This window comes from Narcine bancroftii, chromosome 3 (genome assembly GCF_036971445.1).
Source record: "Narcine bancroftii isolate sNarBan1 chromosome 3, sNarBan1.hap1, whole genome shotgun sequence".
Taxonomy (NCBI): domain Eukaryota; kingdom Metazoa; phylum Chordata; class Chondrichthyes; order Torpediniformes; family Narcinidae; genus Narcine; species Narcine bancroftii.
Genome location: NC_091471.1, coordinates 247877369 through 247899944, shown reverse-complemented (window position 1 = coordinate 247899944; position 22576 = coordinate 247877369). Strand labels below are relative to the sequence as shown.

General features: G+C 38.4%; 1 protein-coding gene across 4 annotated transcripts in view; it reads right to left on the bottom strand.

The window, feature by feature from the left end:
* LOC138758488 (non-receptor tyrosine-protein kinase TYK2-like) overlaps positions 1-22576 on the bottom strand; it is a 152447-nt gene that overhangs the window by 15680 nt on the left and 114191 nt on the right. For all 4 annotated transcript variants that reach the window (XM_069927447.1, XM_069927450.1, XM_069927449.1 and 1 more), the window contains 5 exons: positions 16757-16892; positions 14421-14572; positions 10511-10661; positions 8577-8671; positions 932-1124 (listed from right to left, as the gene is read on the bottom strand). In XM_069927447.1, coding sequence (XP_069783548.1) covers positions 932-1124; positions 8577-8671; positions 10511-10661; positions 14421-14572; positions 16757-16892 — 727 coding nt within the window. The remainder of the gene's footprint in view (positions 1-931; positions 1125-8576; positions 8672-10510; positions 10662-14420; positions 14573-16756; positions 16893-22576) is intronic.

Sequence of the window (22576 nt, the reverse complement as noted above, 5' to 3'; positions counted from 1 at the left end):
GCCTGCCAGCCTTCTTATCCATGACAATGTTAGCTCATTGTGCTTCCCAATGACCCTGCTTTTTTAAATGTACCTTGAGTTATCCACTCCCTTTCTTCTTCCCAAGGCAGAACATTAAAAAAAATAGCTGGTTTCAGGCCACTCAGGCCTCAAAGCTGTCCCAATATGAGATGACCTGCACTTGCCTCATCTCCCATGTAATTCCCTACAGCTCCCTGATTTTTCCTAAAATGTATCTACCTCCTATTAGATAAGCCAGCCTCCTCAACCCTACAGGGTACAAAATTCCAGAGATTCACCACCCTCTGCAACTAGCAGTTACTAAACTTTTAGCAACTAAATGACTGCCCCTAAATTATCTGTGCAATGTTCAATGATCAACATTTAAGAAACAAAATGTCATTTCATTTTCAAGACATGGAATCCTGCTAAGGGCAGTTTCATTGTACTTCCTGATGAATTGATTGCCAGGCACTTTGGGACCTTCTAAAGGTGTGGAAGGTGTTGCACAAGTTCTCTCTCGTTTGACATGGCCTTCAGGAGAACGACAGTTATTTATCTGCCTATATGTGGCTCTGGAATTTATGGTTGTGAAACTAAAAACACTGGGCAGATGAATCTGCGAATAAATGGGCAGGGTTTACTCGTCCATTTTGGACACTGCAACTGAAGAAGACGATGGGAAACCACTTCAGTATTTTTCCCTTGTATAATCATGAACTCAACATCGACTGCGGTCTCAGCTCGGAGATAGAGCCTTCACTGAAGGAGAAGAGGGGAGGCCACAACGACAATTCGGAGGGTCAGAGATTGTGATGGACAGAGAGACATGATCACCGATGCCAAACAGTAGGGCACCTGACTGTGGGCTTAGTCACAAGAACAAAATCACGTGCAAACACCTGCCAGCGATCCCTGCTTCTCACATTACCTTGCTCACTGCTGCTTCCTTTGTACTTGACGATGTTGTCATGGTAGAGAGTTTTCAGAATTTCAATCTCCCGGGTCCAGCTGGAGTGCAGTTCTTCACCACACTCTGACTTCAGTGATTTCACTGCCACCACTTCTCCTGTGCCATCGTTGAATGGGTCATAGATGTACAGTCCCACCTTGCCAAAATGGCCCTGAAATTGAACAAATTTGATGAAAGAAAAATAGAGGATCACGAAGCAAGAAGGGTTTAGTATTTTTCTTTGAAGGAATACATGGGTTGGCACAACATCGAGGATCGAAGGGCCATTGCAACCCCTCACCCATGTTCCCAGCAGCTTTCAGAACATTCTGAATGTTGAAAGGCATGGACAGGGTAGTTTCCCATGGTGGGAGTCTCAGTGTGGTGAATGTCTGCCAAGCTGCCAGTCTCCCTCTGGCGAGCCTTGCTGTACTAACATTGGCTGTCCATCATCTCTGCTGTTAAGAAGGACACTCCCTTTGAATATAACTGTATATGCATCTATTGTCTTTCATTATTGTACCATGAGTTTCTGCTAATAAAAGCCATGATTATTGTCTTTGTCTACTTCATCAACTGGCACTTCACTCAGACAAGGGGGCACAACTTCAAGATTGAAGGGCATCCGCTTAGAACAGAGGTGTGGAGGACTTTCTTCAGCCAGTGGGTGGTAAATCTGTGGAATTTGTGCCACAGGTGGTCGTGGAGGCCAAGTCATTGGGTGTACTTAAGACAGAGATGGACGGATTCCCGATTAGCCAGGGGATCAAAGGATATGGGGAGAAGGCCAGACAGTGGGGCTGAGTGGGAAAATGGATCAGCTCATGGTGGGCTGAATTTCTGCTCCTATGTCTTATGGTTCTCATGGAACCAATTGGGATGTGCACTGAGAAGGTGTTAGTTGAGGTGGGAATTGTGGTGTCATAACTCTATTTTAACCTACCCACACACACACAAAGATCCAGGGAGGCACAGACAGAGATGCCCTGTCACAGCCTTTTCTAGGGTGACCAGCAATGGAAACCTGTGAGTTCTGCAGCTCAGAGACCAAGGTGCAAATTCGGGTGTTACGGGCTCACTGTGCTGGATGTCTGAATTTCAACAAAGCCCACTAATGTGACCACACCTCATGAAGGAGGCCACTTGGAAGAAGCCAAGCAGCATCTGCCAACATCAGTTCGGACCATACAGGGGATCATCACTGCTGCCCTGAACAGTCTTTGTTCCAACGTTCTCCTTCTGAAATCCCCACATGAACGCAGCAATCAAATGCTCTTCAGGATAAAGCTGTTGCTGAATCACCATGATCAGAAGGGAGTCTAAAAAAAATCTTCACCGAGCAATTAAATTCTCTCTCATCAACCACACAAGAATTAGGCTTGAATTTTGTTTGTGCTTTATGCTCCATTTGTTGAAGATATAGATTTCGTTGTAGATGTGTTTTTATTATTTGGATATCTGAATTTTAACGTAATGATTGGGGATATTTAAATGTGGTATTGGAGCTTTTATTGGATAACTATTCAAGAGTAAAAGGGAAAAATGGTGGAAGAGTTCTAAAATTGAATTGTACAATGCTTAATGAGGTTTGAATTTTGTTTTAAGATGGTGGTTTATGTGACTAATATGATGATAGATGTGAAGTTAGTTGATATTTGGTGAAGGTTTATCTCTATAGAGAAAGTTTTTTTTTCATCTTTTTTTTCCATGCTACAATTTTTTTTTAAAGAATTGATTAAAGAATTTTTGATAGATAATGTTACTAACTTTACTAATTTTTTATATTAAGTTTGAGTTAAATATATGTTTCATCTTAACTCTGTTTGTTAAATATATGCATTTAAGTTTGATTTAAATATGTTTTTTAAGTCTGATATCTTAGTATTAATTACTTTTCTTTTTGTTAGTATTTTAATCGGTTATGTTTTTGTTTTTTTTTGTAAGTGGGTTTTTTTCTCACATATATTATTAACTTTATTAATTCTTCACTCTTTATTTTGGGGGGGAAAGGGGGGGTTGGACTAATTTGAGTTGGGTTATTAATGTGTAATAATTATTGGGGAGGGTATAGTTTATTTAGATTGCTGATACTGTATTGTAATTTTATTATTTTATTCTTAATTTTTTTAAATGTAATCCTATATGTTATTCATGTTATAAAATCTTAAATAAAGTTTAAAAAAAAACCACACAAGAATTAATGCAGGCACTGAATACACAGCAGAGCATGATCCACTTTATGCACTGATGACCCACTTTTAAGTCTAAAATCCACACAGAGAAGATTTTTCAATATGGTTATCAACCCAAATTTTTTGATAATCCTAAGGAGGCTATGGATTTTGCTCAATCTTTGTCAATTACGCAATTTCAAGAAAGACGTAGTCCACTACGGTCTCCAAAGAGAGTGGAGACAGAAGAAGGGAGTCGATTTTCAAGAAGAAATGGAGATAAGGGAGATAAGAGAGATAAAATTGTTCAGAAAAATTTGGAGATGGAAGAAGGGAAATGATCCTCAAGAAGAGATGGAGATAAGGGTGGCCGTAGAGATTAAATTGATTAAAAGAAAATTCTGGAGATGGTTTTAGATAATGATTATGTTAATATGATATGGGGGTTGGGAGAGGTGGCTGGATGGGCAGTATTTTCCAGCAGTCATCAGCTACGTGTGAGTTATCTCACACCCATTTTTTTTGGGGGGAGTTACCGCATTGTGCGGTTTAGACGGGAGGAGGTATTTTTAACCTCCTATCCGGTTTTTCTTTTCTTTTTTTTGTATTATCAGATTAAAGAGTGAAGGGGTTTTTTTATAAAAAAAATTTTTTTTTTTCCTTTTTTTTGATTGTATTAAGAGAGGGTAAAGGGGTAAGAGTTTGGGTTTTTTTTTCTAATTGTTGAAAGATATGTCGAAATTTAAGTTTGCTTCTCTTAATGTTCAGGGTTTGAATAATCCTATAAAGCGTAAGAAAGTACTTGCTTATTTAAAAAAATTTAAAGTAGATGTGGCCTTTTTACAGGAAACTCATTTGACAGATAAAGAACATTTGAAACTTAAGCGGGATTGGGTTGGACAAGTCTTCTATTCTTCATTTAATTCAAAGGCAAAAGGAGTTGCGGTTTTGGTACATAAGAATTTACTGTTTCAATTGCAAGACGAGGAGAAAAATGGAGGAAGACTACTTAAGTTGAACTGTATGATTTCTAATGAAGCTTGGACTTTGATTGCTGTTTATGCCCCAAATGTTGAAGACTCTGCTTTTATTACAGAAATATCTTTATTATTGGGACAAGCTAATTCCAATGTGATGATTGGGGGGATTTAAATATGGTATTAGAACCGTTATTGGATAAGTATCCAAAGGTAGTTAAGAAATCAAAGATGGCGATACATATGGCTAATATGATGAAAGATTTGAATTTAGTTGATATTTGGCGTAGATTTAATCCTACACAGAAAGACTTTTCTTTTTATTCTTCTCGACATAATTCTTTTTCAAGACTTGATTATTTTTTAATTTCGGCACATTTACAGGATAAAGTTATATCTGTGGATTATAAGGCAAGGTTAGTCTCGGATCATTCATTGTTATTATTGGAATATCAAAGTTCTCAAGTTACACAACATACTTTAAGATGGAGATTTAATACTATGTTACTACAAAAGCCAGAATTTATTGTTTATTTGAAAAAACAAATTGAGGATTTCATTGCTAATAATGTTCATTCTGTTTCTGATCAGTTTGTTTTGTGGGATGCAATGAAAGCTTTTTTACGAGGTCAAATTATCAGTTATGCATCTAAATTGAAGAAAGAGAGAGTTAGAGAAACTGAGGATTTGGAGAAGAAAATAACAATCTGTGAAAAAGAATTTCAAAAGAAAGCTACTGAATTTCAAAAGATCCAATTAACTAATTTAAAGTTGAAGTATAATAAGTTACAGTCATATCGATTTGAATGTCTGTTGAATCATTCAAAAAATAAATTTTATGAATGGGGTGAGAAAGCTCAAAGTATTAGCTTGGCAATTAAAAAAAGAACAGTTATCTAGGATTATATCAGCTATTAGAAATAAATCGGGTATTACTTTTAGTCAAAAAGAAATTAATGATGAATTTTGTAATTTTTATAAAAAACTTTATTTGACTGAATGTAAAGAGATAAAAGAAGATGCAATAGACTCTTTTTTGAAAAATATTAATTTACCACAGTTAGCTCAAGAAGATAGACAGGAGTTAGATAAACCTTTTATGGATAATGAAATTGAAATGGCTATAAAAGATATGCCAAATGGAAAAGCGCCCGGTGGAGATGGTTTTTCAATTGAGTTCTATAAGACTTTTTATGTTGATATATCTTCCTTATTTAAGAATGTAATACAACAACTTTATGATACTTTTCATTTACCTGAGTCCTGTTCTAATGCTATAATTACAGTTATACCAAAAAAAGATAAAGACCCTTTACAGGTAGCTTCTTACCGTCCTATATCATTGTTAAATGTAGATTATAAAATAGTGGCTAAAGTTATGGCTAATAGGTTAGCTCAGTATTTACCAAAGATAATACATCGTGATCAAACAGGTTTTATTAAAAATAGGTATGCTTCAGATAATATTTTACGATTAATTACTTTAATAAATAGATCTAAATCTCAGAAGAATTATCCAATGGTGGTTTCATTGGATGCAGAAAAGGCATTTGATAGAGTAGAGTGGAAGTTTTTATTTAAAGTACTTGAGAAGTTTTCGTTTGGTCCCTCATTTATTGGTATGATTAGGGCTTTGTATAATGGCCCGAAAGCTAGAGTTGTTACTAATGGTTTGCTTTCAGAATCTTTTAATTTAACAAGATCTACTAGACAAGGATGTCCATTATCACCCGCTTTGTTTGCTTTAGTTATTGAACCTTTAGCACAATTAATATGTCAGAATGAAAGTATCAAAGGTATGAGAGTTTTGAATGAAGATTATAAAATAAATTTATTTGCGGATGACGTTTTGCTGTATTTGGTGGATCCTAATGTTTCTCTGCCAGCACTTCAAGATTCTTTAGAGATTTATGGTCAATTATCTGGTTATAAGGTTAATTGGACTAAAAGTGAAATTTTATCAATTAGTAAAGATGATTATTCAATGTTTAGAAATATTACGAATTTGAAGTGGACGAAACAAATTAAATATTTGGGAATTAATGTTAATACTGATTACCAAAACTTATATTCACTTAATTATCTTCCTTTAATGAAGAAGATTAAGACAGATTTAGTTAAATGGAAAGATTTACCTTTGGGTTTATTAGGAAGAATTAATACTATAAAAATGAATATTTTTCCTCGTATACAATATTTATTCCAATCAATTCCCTGTTGTTTACAAAAAAGATTTTTTAAGGACTTATATAAGGTAATTAGGGATTTTTTGTGGAAAGGAAAATTCCCTAGGGTGGCGTTGAAAAAATTGATGTGGGATTTTCAATTTGGAGGGTTACGACTACCTAATTTCCAATTTTATTATGAAGCAGCTCAATTTAGATTTCTTAGCGTATTAATGGCCACACAAGAAACGCCTAGTTGGGCACAGATAGAATTGGCAGTTATTTCTGAAAAATTTTCGAATGAATTTTTATTTCGATGGAATAAAAATTTGTTACGAACTTATGATGTACCAATATTGAAACATTTAATGAATTTATGGACAAGTAAATTACATAAAATGGGATTGAAAAATAAGTGGTCGGGAAGATTACCATTATTTAATAATCAACTTGTTCCTTTCACGGTATCTAATACTATTTTGAAACAATGGGAGGAGAAAGGAATACATAATTTATCTGACTGTTTTTTAGAAGGTCATTTTTGTTCTTTTGTAGAATTGCAAAAGAGATTTGATATAAGTGGTCATTCTATATTTGTGTATTATCAGTTAAGATCTTTTGTAAAACAGGTATGTGGTTGCCAAATGAATTTATTGTCTGAAACTGATTTTGAGAAATACGTGCTCTCATTTCCAAAAAAGGGTTATATATCAGGCTTGTATCGTATTTTGTTGGAATGTGAAAGTAAAATAGATTGGGATAAAGATAAAATGAAATGGGAAAAAGATTTAAGCTTAACAATAACTGAAGAAGATTGGTCTGAAATTTGTCGTAACAGTGTTCGAAAATTGATCAATGCTAGATTGGCGATGATCAATTATAGTTTTATACATCAATTATATTTAACACCCGAAAAATTAAAAAAATTTGGTTTTAGTAAGTCAGATCTTTGTTTTCGTTGTGATCAGGTTTCTGGTACTTTTTTTACATGCTGTTTGGTTGTGTGATCGGTTACAACAATTTTGGAAAGGTATTCAATCTGTATTTAATAATCTATATAATCTTCATATTGTATTAGACCCTGATATATTTTTATTAGGGAATATGCAACCATTGATTGATTTAGAATTAGATAATTACCAGATTTCTTTTATTTATTTAGCATTGGCAGTGGCTAAGAAATGTATAGTGATTACTTGGAAGAATAGAAATGTATTGTCTTTAGATAGGTGGTATTCAGAGATGAAGTTTTGTTTGGTCATGGAAAAAATATCTTTTTCTATACAAGATAAGATGTCTTTTTATGAGTTAAAGTGGACCCCATTTATTGATTATATACAATTTAAATAAGTTTGAATTAATTATTTTTTTTTAATTTCTTTTTTTTAAAAAAACTTTTCATTTATATATATATAATTTTTTCTATATATATGTGTTTTTTTTCTTTCCTTTTTTTAGATTTTTTTTGTTGGCTTTTTTTTTCGTTTTAAGTTTTTTTTTGTTTGTTTTTGGTTTTTTTTATATATAGTTTTATATAATAAAAATTTTGTGGACTAATAATTAATACTTAATTAATATTTTTTAAATATATATATTGATTTTCTTTTTAAGATTTTTAAAAAAAATTTTTTTCTCTTATTATACTAACTATTAATTCTTCACTCTTTATTGTGGGGGTGGGGAGGGGGGGGTTTAGGGGTTAAAAATAGTTTCTTTTCTTTTAGTCTTAATTTTTAGTTGTCAGGGGGAGATTTTGAGATTGGTATTGTATTAATTATGTTACTTTGTATTTGTATTACTTCGTTTTGTATTTTTTTTTGTATGTGAATTACTGACTTTCTTTATATGTTAAAATTAATAAATAAAGTTTCAAAAAAATAAAATAAAATCCACACAGAGACCCTTTTTTATGACTCAGTGTTCAGAATGTTGCACTGAAACACGCTGATCCCAGAACCACTCTGCTCAGTAACCAGATAGTGCAGTGCATGGATCCAAATACAAACCTCAATAACTGAACCTGAGACAGGAATTTTAATCTATTTTTAAAATTTTGACATGCAGCATGGTAACAGGCCTTTCTGGCCTAGGACCCCGTGCTGCTCAAATACTTACAACCCCCGTACGTTTTGAAGAGTGTGAGGAAACTGGAGGTCCTGAAGGAAACCCTTGCAGACAAAGGGAGAATATACAAACCACCGGATTCAAACCTGGGTCCTGACGCTGTAACAGCATTGCACTGACCACTGCAGGAACACTGTCGCTCATCTCAGTCCATCTGCCAACAGGGCAAAATGTACAAAAATCTCACCTCTCCAAGATCTCGAACTTTCTTCAAGTAGCGTTTCTGGAAGATTGTGGGGTCGGAAACTATGGGCACTGAGTTTTCACACGAAATATCTGGATCTAGAATGAAACAGACCACAAGACTTGAGAAATAGGAAAGTGGATCAGTAGTGAACAGTACAAACACAAAAATTCTGGAGGAACTCAGCCGGTCTCGCAATGTCGATCGGAGGTAAAGATATTACCGACATTTCGGGCCTGAGCCCTTCAAGATATGATAAAAAGTAGGCAGGCGTCTGAATAAAAGAAATGGCGGGGGGAGAAGTTCAGACCAACAGACAAAAGGATAAGGAGATGAGGCAGGAGAGAGGAAAAATGATCCAGAAAGAGGCAGGTGGCTTTGGTTCTGTGAGTGCAGACCTGGGGGTGAAGGGAAAAGGCGAAAGAGAGAGATCGAGCTATAGGAAAGATGGGGAGGGGAAGAGAGTTGGGGGGCTAATGGAAACCAGTCAACTCGATGTTAATGGCATCCACTTGGGGGTGCCCAGACAGAAAATGATGTTCCTCCAATTAGCGGGAGGTCTCAGCCTGGCAGTGCACGAGATCATGGACAGACATGTCGGCAAGGAAATGGGTGGCCACTTGGAAATCTATGCAATTACAGCACACAGCTGAGATGCACAACAAAGCGATCTTCCAGTCTGTGTCCAGTCTCTCCAATGTAGAGGAGACCACAGCAGGAGCACCAGATACAATAGATGACCCTCACAGATTCACAAGTGAAATGTTGCTTCACTTGTTCACTGTTTTGGACCCCCGAATGGTGGTGAGGGAGGAGATGTGGCCACAAGTGTGGTCACAGCGGTAGGTCCCAAGGGGAGGGAGGAGTAGACAAGGGAGTCATGGAGGGAGTGGTCCTTGCACAAGGTGGAGAAGGGAGGAGCAGAAAAGATGCATCTGACAATGAGGTCATGTCGTAAGGGTGGAGGATGATATGTTGAATGCACAGACTGGTCGGAAGGGAGATGAGGTCGAGGTGAATGCAGAGATGGGGTAAAAGAAGGAGAGGAAAAAGTCAGGGCTACAGGAAAGGAGACATAGGGAAAGATGGGGGCTTGGTTGGGGGGGGGGGGGGGGGGTGGAGGACTAACAGAAACCGGAGAAGTCTACGTCAATGCCGTGTGGTTAAAGTGTGCCCAGCCGGAATAGGTGTTCTAATTTTCAAGTGGTCTCAGACTGGCAGTGGACAAGACCATTGACAGACATGTTGCCATGAGAACGGGACGATGTCCTTTTTCTCAATCTCTCTGTCCCCAACTCAAGATACAAACTCTCAATACAAACTACCAACTGCCTCAACCCTGTAAGGATTCTACCTCCTTTCTCTCGATTCCTCCGTATCCATTGCACCTGTTTGCCGGGCAACACCTTACATGCCAGAGCCACAGAGACCCCCTCACCTTCAAAAAACACAGCTTCCCCTCTTCCACCATCAACTTGGCCTTCACCCGCTTATCCTCCATTACCCGCACATCTACCCTGGCCCCCACAGTTACAACCTAACCCCTGTCAGAGTGTGTTAACCACAGAGGAGCCGTTCCTGATGCATTATTTTGTTGTGAAGACTTTTTCAAATACTAATTCACAATGACAACAGTCCCTTACAACATCAGCGTTTCATTTTTCAATAACTCCAGGTTTACCCCTCCATTCTTAAAGAAGATGCTTGTTGTTTATCACTGGTTTGTCCAATACTCGGAGAAGGGAAACTGGACAATTTCGATGGGATTAGACTTGCTTCCTTCCATAAACAAAAGTAGCAAGTACTGGAAAAGGCCAGGAGCTGAGCCATAATGACGCAGGTAACCCATAATCAGAAATCAGGAGCACCTCATCCCCCAGCCACTCACCACCAGCATTAGCGCAACCACAGAACACTGGGGACAGAGCAGTTCTTACTTTGCTGCTGTAGCAGCGTGAGCTCCCGCAGAATTGTCCTGAAAGATGGTCTCTGGTTTGGCTCGTAGCTATGGCACAAGCTGTTCAAGTCTGCCAGTTCTTTACACGACGGTTCAGGAAGCTTTCCCTTCATCTCGTAAAACCTCTCTTTCTGTAAATAAAATAGAATCAGAAAGATGTTAGGTTCACAATCTGATGCAGTGTTAACAGGGGCTCCAAAAGCCCCACAATCATCACTGATACATGATTTCAAAATCTGTACCCAGCGGCATTCAGCACAGAGCAAGTCCTTTGACCCATCTTCTCCATGCCAACTTGGCTGGTGTTCTGGGCTAGTACCACCCTCCTGCATATGGCCATATTGTTCCAACCCCTTCCTGTCTAATATCTTTATCCAAAGACCAATGTTCCCAGAGAGAACTGAGGGAATGGAAAAAAAAAAGACGGAACTGAAAATACTGCAAACGTTCAACAGGTCAGGCAGCATCTGCGGAAAGGGAAACAGAGTCAACATTTCAGAATTTCAACTGCTGGTTGTTGGCTTTCAGCGACAAGTTGACGTCCCAGATCAAAAAGTCTTTATTAAAATTTAAATGGTTTGAAGAAGTTGCTTTGAATTGTGGAGAGTGGAGCAAAGAGGAAGTGTGTGTCATGGTGGGGGGCAAACCAAAGTTGTCAAGGCAACAATTCCTTTCAAATGAGGCACTTTGAGATGAGAAAAAAAATAACCCAACTGAAACAGTAAAAACAGTGAAGGGCCAGGGGTGGGGGAAAAAGAGGTTCACCTGAAGAAAATAAAATACCATTTATCCAGGGTACATTGGGCCTTCTTTGAGCAATGTAAGAGGCTGAAGACGTGTCAGAGTCAGAACAAGATGGAGAACCAGTCACTAGGAGCTCAGGCAACTCTTACAGATTGAATATAGGTGTTGTGCAAATCATTCGTCCCACCCTGTATTTTGTACTTCCATTGCAAAGAATGCCCTGCGCCATGTTGAAAAAGTGCAAGAGAATGCTGCTTCACCCAGAAGAACCTTTTAGGTTCCTGAATAACAGAAAGGGAAGAGGTAAAAAGGACAGGTTCTGCATTTCCCATGCTGTATGAGAACAGAAGGAGCTTGGTTGGTAGAGATGGAAAGAACAAGCTGGAAGAGGAGGGGAAGATTTATCTCACAGTGGAATCCCAATTGGAGGTGACAGAAATCATGGAGGGTGAGTCACTACATGGTGAAAGAGGAACTTTATCCTTTCTCTGGTTGGAAAGAAAGAAGTTTGAGCAGAAGTAGACCAGCCATGGCCATCAAATAGAGAAAGCAATGGTGAAGGGAAAAAATGTATTTAGAGGGCAACCTCTTTCAATCCACAAGGGCATCCTTGAGCTTCCATTCTCCTGTCACTTTCACTCTTTCATCCTCTTCCTGCTCCAATGATGCCAAACACAAGCCGGAGGAGCAGATCTGGTTTTGTCGTAGCCCCGGAAATTAACAGTGGATGTAACAATTTCATCTTTTCTCTCCATGGAAGTAGCTGTGTACCTCTCTATTTCAGATGATTCACTTTTCTCTGGACTCTCCAGCTGCCCGTTTTTAAATGATTACCGTGACAACTTTAGTCTGCATGTAATCACTGACATTCCCTCTCCGGCATTCCCCAACTGTTTTCCAGTTCTTATCAAGGACCTTGATGTGAAACATTAACACCATATCTTTGCCTGATCGCCACCCAGTATTCTGTTTTTGATTTTCAGCACCCAATTATAGTAGAAATAAGTCCGTCTCTCTTTTAAAAACCAGTAAACAATTTCAGATGATGACAGGCAAACATTTTTAATTTCAACAAACTCCTGTCTAACATGGAGGAAAGGAGAAGCAATTGTTTTCCCCCCCGCACAATCTTTGCCTGTCTTAACTCCAAATAACCCTGGGCTTCTTGGCTCATGGAAGTCTGGGCAGAGAAATCGATAATTGATGGTTTGGGGCACAATTGTCAGTAAGCCCTCTGCACCAGAGTGGTGTGTGGCAGACCCAAAGGGAAGGAATAATAATGCAGTAGGAAATGGAGGCTTAAGCTCAAACACATCAAATGGGAACAATGTTATGCTCAACAAACAGATTCACTCAAAGATTTTCAAGTAGGGATTCACCAGATTCTCTCTTGGGCGATACATGGTGGAGCTGAGTATAGTAGTCCCCCCTTATCCGCAGGGGATACGTTCCAAGACTCCCAGCGCATGCCTGAAGCTGCTGATAGCCCTATATATACACTATGTTTTTTCCAATGATAAAATTTAATTTATATTAGGCACAATAAGAGGTTAACAACAATAACTAATAACAATATTAAAAAAAGGTTACTTAAACACAAGTACTGTGATAGTCGATCTGATAACTGAGACGGTTACTAAGTGACGAACGGGTGGGTAGCGTATACAGCGTGGATACGCTGGACAAAGGGATGATTCACGTCCCGGGAAGGACGCCATGAGAGTTCATCATGCTACTCAAAACAGCGCACAATTTAAAATGTACGACTTACTTATTTGTGAAATTTTCCATTTAATATTTTCAAACTGTGGTTAACTGAAACTGCAGAAAGTGAAACCACGGATAAGGGAAAACTACTTTAACCTGAAAATCTCTCTCCAAAATTTCACCATTTGGGGGGTGGGGCTGATAGATTCTAGTTGGACATGCAAATTCAGGAGTTATAGACCAAGGAATGTGTATGGAGTTAAGGTACAGATCAGCCAGATTTGATCCAATGATACGTGGAAGTCATCAGCATAAAATGCCTATATCTAATTTGTTTACATGTACAAATGGAGATAGTGGCAGGCTTTAATACACCTCTCCTTTGTAAACAATAAGTGGAATATCTGAATTCTTGTTCCCTCCCACCCCTCCTGCAATATACAGCTCTCAAAAGTTCAGTCTTGGTTTTGACAATCTCCTTATAATGCTTTTTCAAATCTTAGCAGCACCATATCATTCCCTAGTGACTTCCTCCTAATGTTGACCCAGCTGCCCACTTGGCCTGTACCTGTTTCAGATGCAGGTGTCCACCTTAGTCCCGAACAAACATTTCTCCTGTACTTTGAAAGACAGTCCACTTCAAATGCATGTGTGGCTGCTTTTTCATGGACACTGCCTCTACATCCTTCCTTGCTGATGCAGGGCAATTAACGTGAAGGACTTCTGCTTCCCCTCTCATTCTTTCCTCAGATATATTAAATTCACAGACCCAACTGCAATCAATATGGATTCTCCCTACCCTTTCAACAAAATCCCTGATGATTTTGCTACCATTCTATTAAATCCCCTTCAAAGTTCCTCTGTACTGTGGAAAAAAAACAAACTTCCTGTCATCTACAGTGGTGTTTGCAGTGCTGCTCTCCTGTGGCACTTCAGGAGAATGGCCATAGTGTGCTGAGCATGTATAAAGAGGCTGTCAAACTATGGTGAAGGGATCACCCTTGTGCTCACGTTCCTGCAAGATACACTGGAGAGCCACCCCATGTGGGTGCTTGGATGGATTCTTTCCATCTCTCCTTTGTCTGCTATCACAGCCAGGTCGAATAGTCCAAATCCAATACGACACACCATCATCACCTTCGCCTCTGGCGAATCGTGACTTGCATTGCTGGGCCACAGTCTATATGACCTGAGCACATAATTGGTGGTAACAAAAATGAAATATATATTTGTTCCCAACCAGCATCAACATTCACCTTTCATTCCCTGCCCCACTATCATCACTTTAACAATAAATGGTTCGGGAAGACCTGCCTTCTCCCAACTGCTTTACTGTGGCCATGTATGAATCAGCTTAGGCTTCAGTCAATTTTTGCAGGACAGCTCTGCCTCTCCCCTCCCTCACCCCCTCCCTGACTCAGGGTAAGATTGCAATTTACCTCTGACAGAGTCCGTTCCTTCAGTGGAACTTCTCCATTGCAACAGATCTCCAGCACAGTTGTTCCAAAGCTCCATTTGTCAGCTCCCAGGCTTAATTTGTTAATGTTCTGGACGCATTCTGGGGCAATCCAAGGAATTCGTTCCACACGCTCTAAGAAACAAAGGATTTGCAAAAATTATGGGTTTCTCCAATTCCTCCACCAAGAACCCGAGATTCCATCCTTAGTTACTAAACACTGACAAAAGACAAAGAAGGGAAAACCCAACACACAACCCCAACCAACAAATTTTCCCTTGCAACCGCTGCAACCGTGTCTGCCTGTCCCGCATCGGACTTGTCAGCCACAAACGAGCCTGCAGCTGACGTGGACATTACCCGTCCATAAATCTTCGTCCGCGAAGCCAAGCCAAAGAGAAGAGGACTAAACACAAGCAATATATTGCAATAGGATGCAGTGCACTCAATTAGGTAGTGGTTGCCTCCTTTCCAAAGGAGTTCCCTGTCCACCTGTCCATACCACCTTCTCCACTGCTCTCCTTTTGTAGCTCCTGGATAATTAAATTCCCTTCATGAAGCAAAACATTCCAAGATGCTTCACAAGGAAACATCTAAACTTAACACCAAGCCTCACAGGATGACATTACCATCAAAGAAATTGTCTAATTTTAAATACAATAAAACCCCCGGAAATCGAGCAAACAGCAGCAACAAGCAACTGGCAGAAAAAGGAAAATAAATAAAAATATTAAAATAAAAAGAATAAAATAATATGTAAAAATGTGCAAGTTGAAAATTATAAATGTTCACTGAAGGGACACGTAAATCTTTGGTGAAGGTGGGAGCAAATATCCAGCCAGCAGAGAGCCTTGAGTCGGGCTTTGCTCGGAGCAGCTGTTTGAATAAAGTAGCGTGCAATGGCAATGGCGTTGCCCAGGATGAAGAGCTGGTTGGTGCCGCTCGCCATTGGGGTGACTCTCTTAAAGTGACTCCTTATCCCTGCTTAGTGAGAGTTGCCCCGGTCAGAGGCTTTATCTCTAAACTTGGGAGAAGAGGGAGGGGGTTAAGGGAGGCACGGTTGGCGTAGTGGTTAGTGCAATGCCTTCACAGTGCTAGCAATTGGGACGTGGGTTTGAATCCTGTGCTGTCTGTAAGGAGTTTGTACATTCTCCCTATGTCTGTGAGGGTTTTCACTGGGGCTCCAGATTCCTCCTACCCTTGAAAATGTACTGGAGGTTGTAGGTTAATTGGATGTAAATTGGCCAGCACTGACTCTTGGGTATGTCTAAAGGTTTTACAAATTAAATATCTATAATGTTATTGTTCATCTTACGGCGGCTCCATGTAGGGGGAGGAACCTGCAGATGCAGTGACCCTGAAGTGTTTGCAAAGAATGTGACTGAAAATAAGGTTTAGACATTCAAGAAAGTGAAGTTTGTTCAGTGTAAGTACAGTATAAGTACAGTATAGTATTTTCATCTTTTAAACTGTTTATTCTTAATGAAGATGTATTAGTTAGGCATTGTAAAAGTAAGTCTCAAGCAACCGGAAAATATACATACCTGGCATCTACCAATCCCCATAGGTGCCAGATACCAGGGCTTTTACTGTATAAGCTTCAAGGTGCAATAAAAGGCAGAGGGAGCAAGGATGGAGGTTGCAACTCCAGGATAGGGTAAGGTGCTCTGTCCCAAGTCACCATGCTTCCTGCACAGGACTCAGTAGGTATGGCTAAGCTAGGATGAGCAGGTACAAGGCATGATCACCACAGGGCATAACATCCACAATAAGTTACAGCCAACATTATTCTGACTGCATCCCCCTTCCTTAAAGAATACACAATTTTGTCTCTGGTGATCACCAGCACGATCACCTTTCCTCTCATCAAATCCAATTAACATCTTTCCACAGCTTGACCTTTTTCACTCACACCTTGAGGAAGGGCTCAGGCTCGAAATGCCAGTTATATATCTTTACCTTCTCTGGATGCTGCAAGACCAGCTGAGTTCCTCCAGTGTTTGTGGTCACTCAAGCACTTCACGTACTGAGAAAAATCACAGGATACAGCAAGGAACTGTTTCTCATTCATGGAATGGGAAGAGAGTCATAGAGTGACAGCATGAAAATAGGCTCTGAAGGCCAACTTTGGAAACACCCCACTAAACATGCACTTTTCCACCTTCATGACATCTTTACTGCAGCAAAATATGCTCAACATCAGTAGGGAATTGTCCATTTCAAAATCCAGGTAAACAGAGTTAAGAGAGGTCCATATTTGTAAGTGATCACCATCACCACTACACGCCATCCCACATGAAGTCAAGAGCACAGACTGACCTTCTCGAGAGAGCACGGTGAAACTGATGCCTGGGTCACTGACTTTGATAAAGGGGCTGCTGCCCTCCTCCAGACCTTTCCTCGCGACAAGAACGTTTTTGCAGCAGATGTTTCCATGCATCATGTTTTTGTCTTCCTGAGAGTTTTAAAAAGAAATGGGGGTCAAACTGTTACCACATTGACTACTACTTGAAGGACAACAGGACTCGAGAGAAAATGAAAAATTATCCTTTTGTCATCTTGCCCTTTAAGGCTGATATAGTTACAACTGCAAAGTTACTGCATGCACAAACACAGGAAACTGAGCACTGATAGACCCATCAGTATTATCTACTCTTGTTCATGGAACATAGAACATTACAGCACAATACAGGCTCTTCAGCCCATGATGTTGTGCTGACCCATATATACCCACCAAAAAAACCTAAAACCTCCCAACTTCTATTTTTCTGTCATCCATTTGCCTAAGAGTCTCTTAAATCCCCCTAATGTTTCAGCCTCCACCGCCATTCCAGGCAGCCACAACTGTGTAAAAAAAACCTTATTCTTGGTGTCTCCCCAAACTTTTCTCCCTTCAGATGACCTCTGGTATTTGCTACTCTCACCCGGGGGAAAAAAGGTACTGGCTGTCTACCTTATCAACACCCCTCATAATCTTTTTTTTTCAATTTTTTTTCATTTTTCACACTATGAATCATATTGACCAAAATACACACAAACATTTCCCTCTTGAATATACACAGTGACATTTTCTCCCCTATTCCCCATCTCCTTTCCCTCCCTCCTTCCCACCCCCCTCCCCACCCACTAAACATTCAACATATACAATACATTAAACCCATTAAACAATGTCATCACACAATGAAAATAAACAAGAAAATGGTGTCATCTACTTATACACACTGGGTCAGTTCATTTCGTCTTCTTCTCATTCTGTCATTTTAGGGGGGGTGGAGGTCTGCAGTAGGCCCTCTCTGCTGTGTTCCATGTATGGTTCCCAAATTTGTTCGAATATTGTGATGTTATTTCTTAAATTATATGTTATTTTTTCCAATGGAATACATTTATTCATTTCTATGTACCATTGCTGTATTCTGATTTCCAGGTTGACATTATACATTTTTTTTGCTATAGCTAAGGTTATCATAATAAATCTTTTTTTGTGCTTCATCCAAATCGAGGCCAAGTTCTTTACTTCTTATATTACTTAGAAGAAAGATCTCTGGATTTTTTGTTATGTTATTTTTTGTGATCTTATTTAATATCTGATTTTGATCTTCCCAAAACTTTTCCATTTTCTTACATGCCCAAATTGCATGTACTGATGTTCCCATTTCCTTCTTACAGCGAAAACATCTATCTGATACTGTTGGGTCCCATTTATTTAACTTTTGGGGCGTGGTGTATAGCCTGTGTAACCAATTATATTATCATGCGTAACCTCGTGTTTATTGTATTTCTCATAGTTCCGGAGCATAGCTTTTCCCATGTTTCATTCTTTATCTATGTTTAGATCTTGTTCCCACTTTTGTTTGGGTTTACAGCTTATTTCATCGTACTCTTTCTCTTGCAGTTTGATGTACATGTTTGTTATAAATCTTTTAATTATCATTGTGTCTGTAATCACATATTCAAAACTGCTTCCTTCTGGTAACCTCAGCCTGCTTCCCAATTTGTCCTTCAAGTAGGTTTTCAGTTGGTGGTATGCAAACATTGTACCATGAGTTATACCATATTTGTACTTCATTTGTTCAAAAGATAATAAATTATTTCCCAAAAAACAATTTTCTATTCTTTTGATCCCTTTTCTCTCCCATTCCCTGAAGGAAAGGTTATCTATTGTGAAAGGGATTAGTTGATTTTGCGTCAATATTAATTTTGGTAGTTGGTAATTTGTTTTTTTCCTTTCTAAGTGAATCTTCTTCCACATGTTGAGCAGATAGTGCAGTACTGGTGAATTCCCATGTTGCACCAGCTTTTCATCCCACTTATAAACTATATGTTCAGGTACCTTCTCCCCTATTTTATCTAGCTCTAATCTGGTTTTTCCCTTGTTTGATAAAAATCTGATAGGTATCTTGATTGTACTGCTCTATCATAATTCTTAGATTGGTAACTGTAAGCCCCCTTGTTTGTACCATTCTGTTAATTTATCTAGCACTATCCTCGGTTTCCCCTCTTTCCATAAGAATTTCCTTATTATTTTCTTTAGCTCCTTGAAGAATTTCTCTGTTAGGTGAATTGGTAATGATTGAAATAGGTATTGTATCCTTGGGAAGATATTCATTTTAATGCAATTTACCCATCCTATCAGTGTTAGTGGTAAATCTTTCCAATGTTTTAAGTCATCTTGTAATTTCTTCATTAATGGCTGATAATTTAGTTTGTATAGATGGCCTAGATTATTACCTAGTTGAATACCTAGGTATCAGATTGCTTGTGTTTGCCATTTAAATGGTGATTCTTTCTTAAACTTTGTGAAATCCGCATTATTCATTGGCATCGCTTCACTTTTATTTGTGTTGATCTTGTACCCCGATACTTCTCCATATTCCTTCAATTTCTTATGTAATTCTTTTATTGATAATTCTGGTTCTGTTAAGTATACTATGACGTCATCTGCAAATAGACTGACTTCCTTCTCTTTTATTTTTATCCCTCTTATTTTATTAGTTCTGCCAAGGGTTCTATAACTAACACGAACAGTGAGGGAGATAGTGGACATCCCTGCCTAGTTGATCTGCTTAATTTAAATTGGTTTGATTTACTGTCACCTTCGCCAATGGTCCCTTATATAATGCTTTGATTCAATTAATATATTTCTCTGGTAGGTTGAACCTCTGTATACTTTGAATAAATAATTCCATTCTACTCTGTCAAAGGCTTTCTCTGCATCTAAGGCAACTGCCACTGTTGGCGTCTTGTTTCCTTGCACTGCATGGATTACGTTAATGAACTTACAGATATTGTCCGTAGTTTGCCTTTTCTTAATAAATCTGGTTTTACTATTTTTGGTACACAGTCGGCCAATCTGTTTGCTAATAGTTTAGCTATTATCTTATAATCTGAGTTAAGTAGAAATTGGTCTATACGATGCTCGTGTTAGTGGATCTTTCCCCGTTTTTGGTATTACTGTAATTATTGCTGTTTTCCATGAATCTGGTATGTTTTGTGTTTCTTCAATCTGGTTCATTACTTCCAGGAGAGGAGGAATTAATAAGTCTTTAAATGTTTTATAGAATTCTATTGGGAGTCCGTCCTCTCCCGGCGTTTTATTGTTCGGTAGTTTTTTTGATTTTATCTATTTTGTCTTCTTTCCCTTCGTTTTCAGTTCGATATAATTGCTCATAGAATTCCTGAAAGTTTTCATTGATCTCCGTTGGGTTATATGTAATTTGTTTGTCCTTTTTCCTTGATGCCAATACCGTTCTTTTAGATTGTTCTGTTTTAAGCTGCCAAGCTAGTATTTTGTGTGTTTTTTCTCCTAGCTCATAATACTTCTGCTTTGTCTTCATTATGTTCTTCTCCACCTTGTGCGTTTGTAGTGTTTCGTATTTTATTTTTTTGTCCGCCAATTCTCTTTTTGTTGTATCTTCCCTTGAGCTAGTTCTTTTTCTGTACTTACTATTTCCCTTTCCAGCTGTTCTATTTCTGGATTGTAGTCCTTCTTCATCTTAGTTACACAACTTATCTGCCCTCTAATGAAAGCTTTCATTGCATCCATAGTATAAATTTATCTTTCACTGATTCCATATTTATTTCAAAGTACATTTTAATTTGGCGCTCAATGAATTCTCTAAAATCCTGTCTTTTAAGTAGCATGGAGTTTAATCTCCATCTATACGTTCTTGGTGGGATGTCCTCCAGCTCTATTGCTAATAACAGGGGTGAGTGATCTGATAACAATCTAGCTTTATATTCTGTTTTCCTTACTCTCCCTTGGATGTGGGCTGACAACAGGAACAGGTCAATCCTTGAGTATGTTTTATGTCTACTCGAATAATATGAGTATTTCTTCTCCTTTGGGTGTTGTCTCCTCCATATATCCAAAAGTTGCACTTCCTGCATCGATTTAACCATAAATTTGGCTACTTTGTTCTTTGTGCTAGTCTTTTTTTCAGTTTTATCCATCTTTGAGTCCAAATTAAGGTTAAAGGTCCTCCTATCAGTATATTCCCCTGCATATCTACAATCTTCAAAAAGATATCTTGCATAAATTTTTGATCCTCTTCATTAGGTGCATATACATTGAGCAAATTCCAAAATTCTGAATATATCTGACACTTTATCATTACATACCTCCCTGCTGGATCTATTATTTCCTCCTCTATTTTGATTGGTACATTTTTATTGATTAATATAGTTACTCCTCTGGCTTTTGAGTTATATGATGCTGCCGTTACGTGCCCCACCCAGTCTCTCCTTAATTTCTTGTATTCCACTTCAGTTAGATGTGTTTCCTGCACAAACGCTATATCAATTTTTTCTTTCTTCAGTAAATTTAACAGCCTCTTCCTTTTGATTTGGTTATGTATTCCATTAATATTTGGCCATTTCATATTTTGTTTACCTCTCATTTCCGCTTCCTCATCACCACCTTTTCCCCTTATCCATTTGTTTTCTTTTTTTGAACACACTGTAAGACAACACTTTTAAAACATAAAATATTTCCACTATTCCCATATCTAAAATTCCCTTAACCCCAAATGTCTCCCCCCCCCTCTCCGAGTTGCCCCTTGTCCCTTTCCGGGCAACCACAACTCCCCTCTCCATTTGGATTGTGAACCCATTCACAAGCGTCAACTGATTTCGCAGTGACTGTTATTCTTTCCCACCCAACCCCCTCCAGAAAAGACTTTTATCTTCACATATAACAAAGCTCACCCTCTTTTTTCCCCTTACTTCCTTTCTTCCCTTTTCTTTCCCTCCTTTAGTTCTTAATTATACATTATTTTTTCTTCTTTATATGAAGTTTCTCATCATTCTTTGTTCTTGTTACATCTCTTCATCTCTCTTTCTGTCTTGCAGGCGTTCTGTAAATTCTCGTGCTTTCTCCGGATCCGAGAACAATCTGTTTTGCTGTCCTGGGATAACTATTTTAAGCACCGCTGGATATCTTAACATAAATTTATAGCCTTTCTTCCATAGGATTGATTTTGCTGCGTTAAACTCCTTCCTCTTCTTCAGGAGCTCAAAACTTATGTCCGGGTAGAAAATTTTTTTTTTTGACCTTTGTATTCCAGTGGTTTTTTGTCTTCTCTCATTGCCTTCTCCAATATATTTTCTCTTGTCGTATATTACTAAAATGGATCTTGGTTTTTGTTGTGACTGTGGTTTCGGGGCTAATGTTCTGTGTGCCCTTTCTATTTCTATTCCTTCCTGCATTTCTGGCATTCCCAGGACCTTGGGGATCCATTCTTTTATAAATTCTTTCTTATCTTTGCCGTCTTCATCTTCCTTAAGGCCCACTATCTTTATATTGTTTCTCCTTCTTTCGTTTTCCATTATATCCATCTTCTGAGCTAATAACTCCTGTGTTTCTTTAACTTTTTTATCACTTTCTTCCAATTTACTTTTTAAGTCGTTCACTTCCATTTCTACTGCCATTACACGTTCTTCCACATTTTCTAATCTTTTCCCTACATCTGTTATCACCAGCTTTATTCTACTCACTTTTTCTTCTGTACTTTTCATTTATCTTTTTATTTCACGAAATTCTAGTGTCACCCATTCTTTTAATGCTTTCATTTGTTCTTGAAATTTTTTTTAATCTATTCATTTTACCTTCTATTTCTCTGTGCAGAGCTTTGTGTTCTCCTT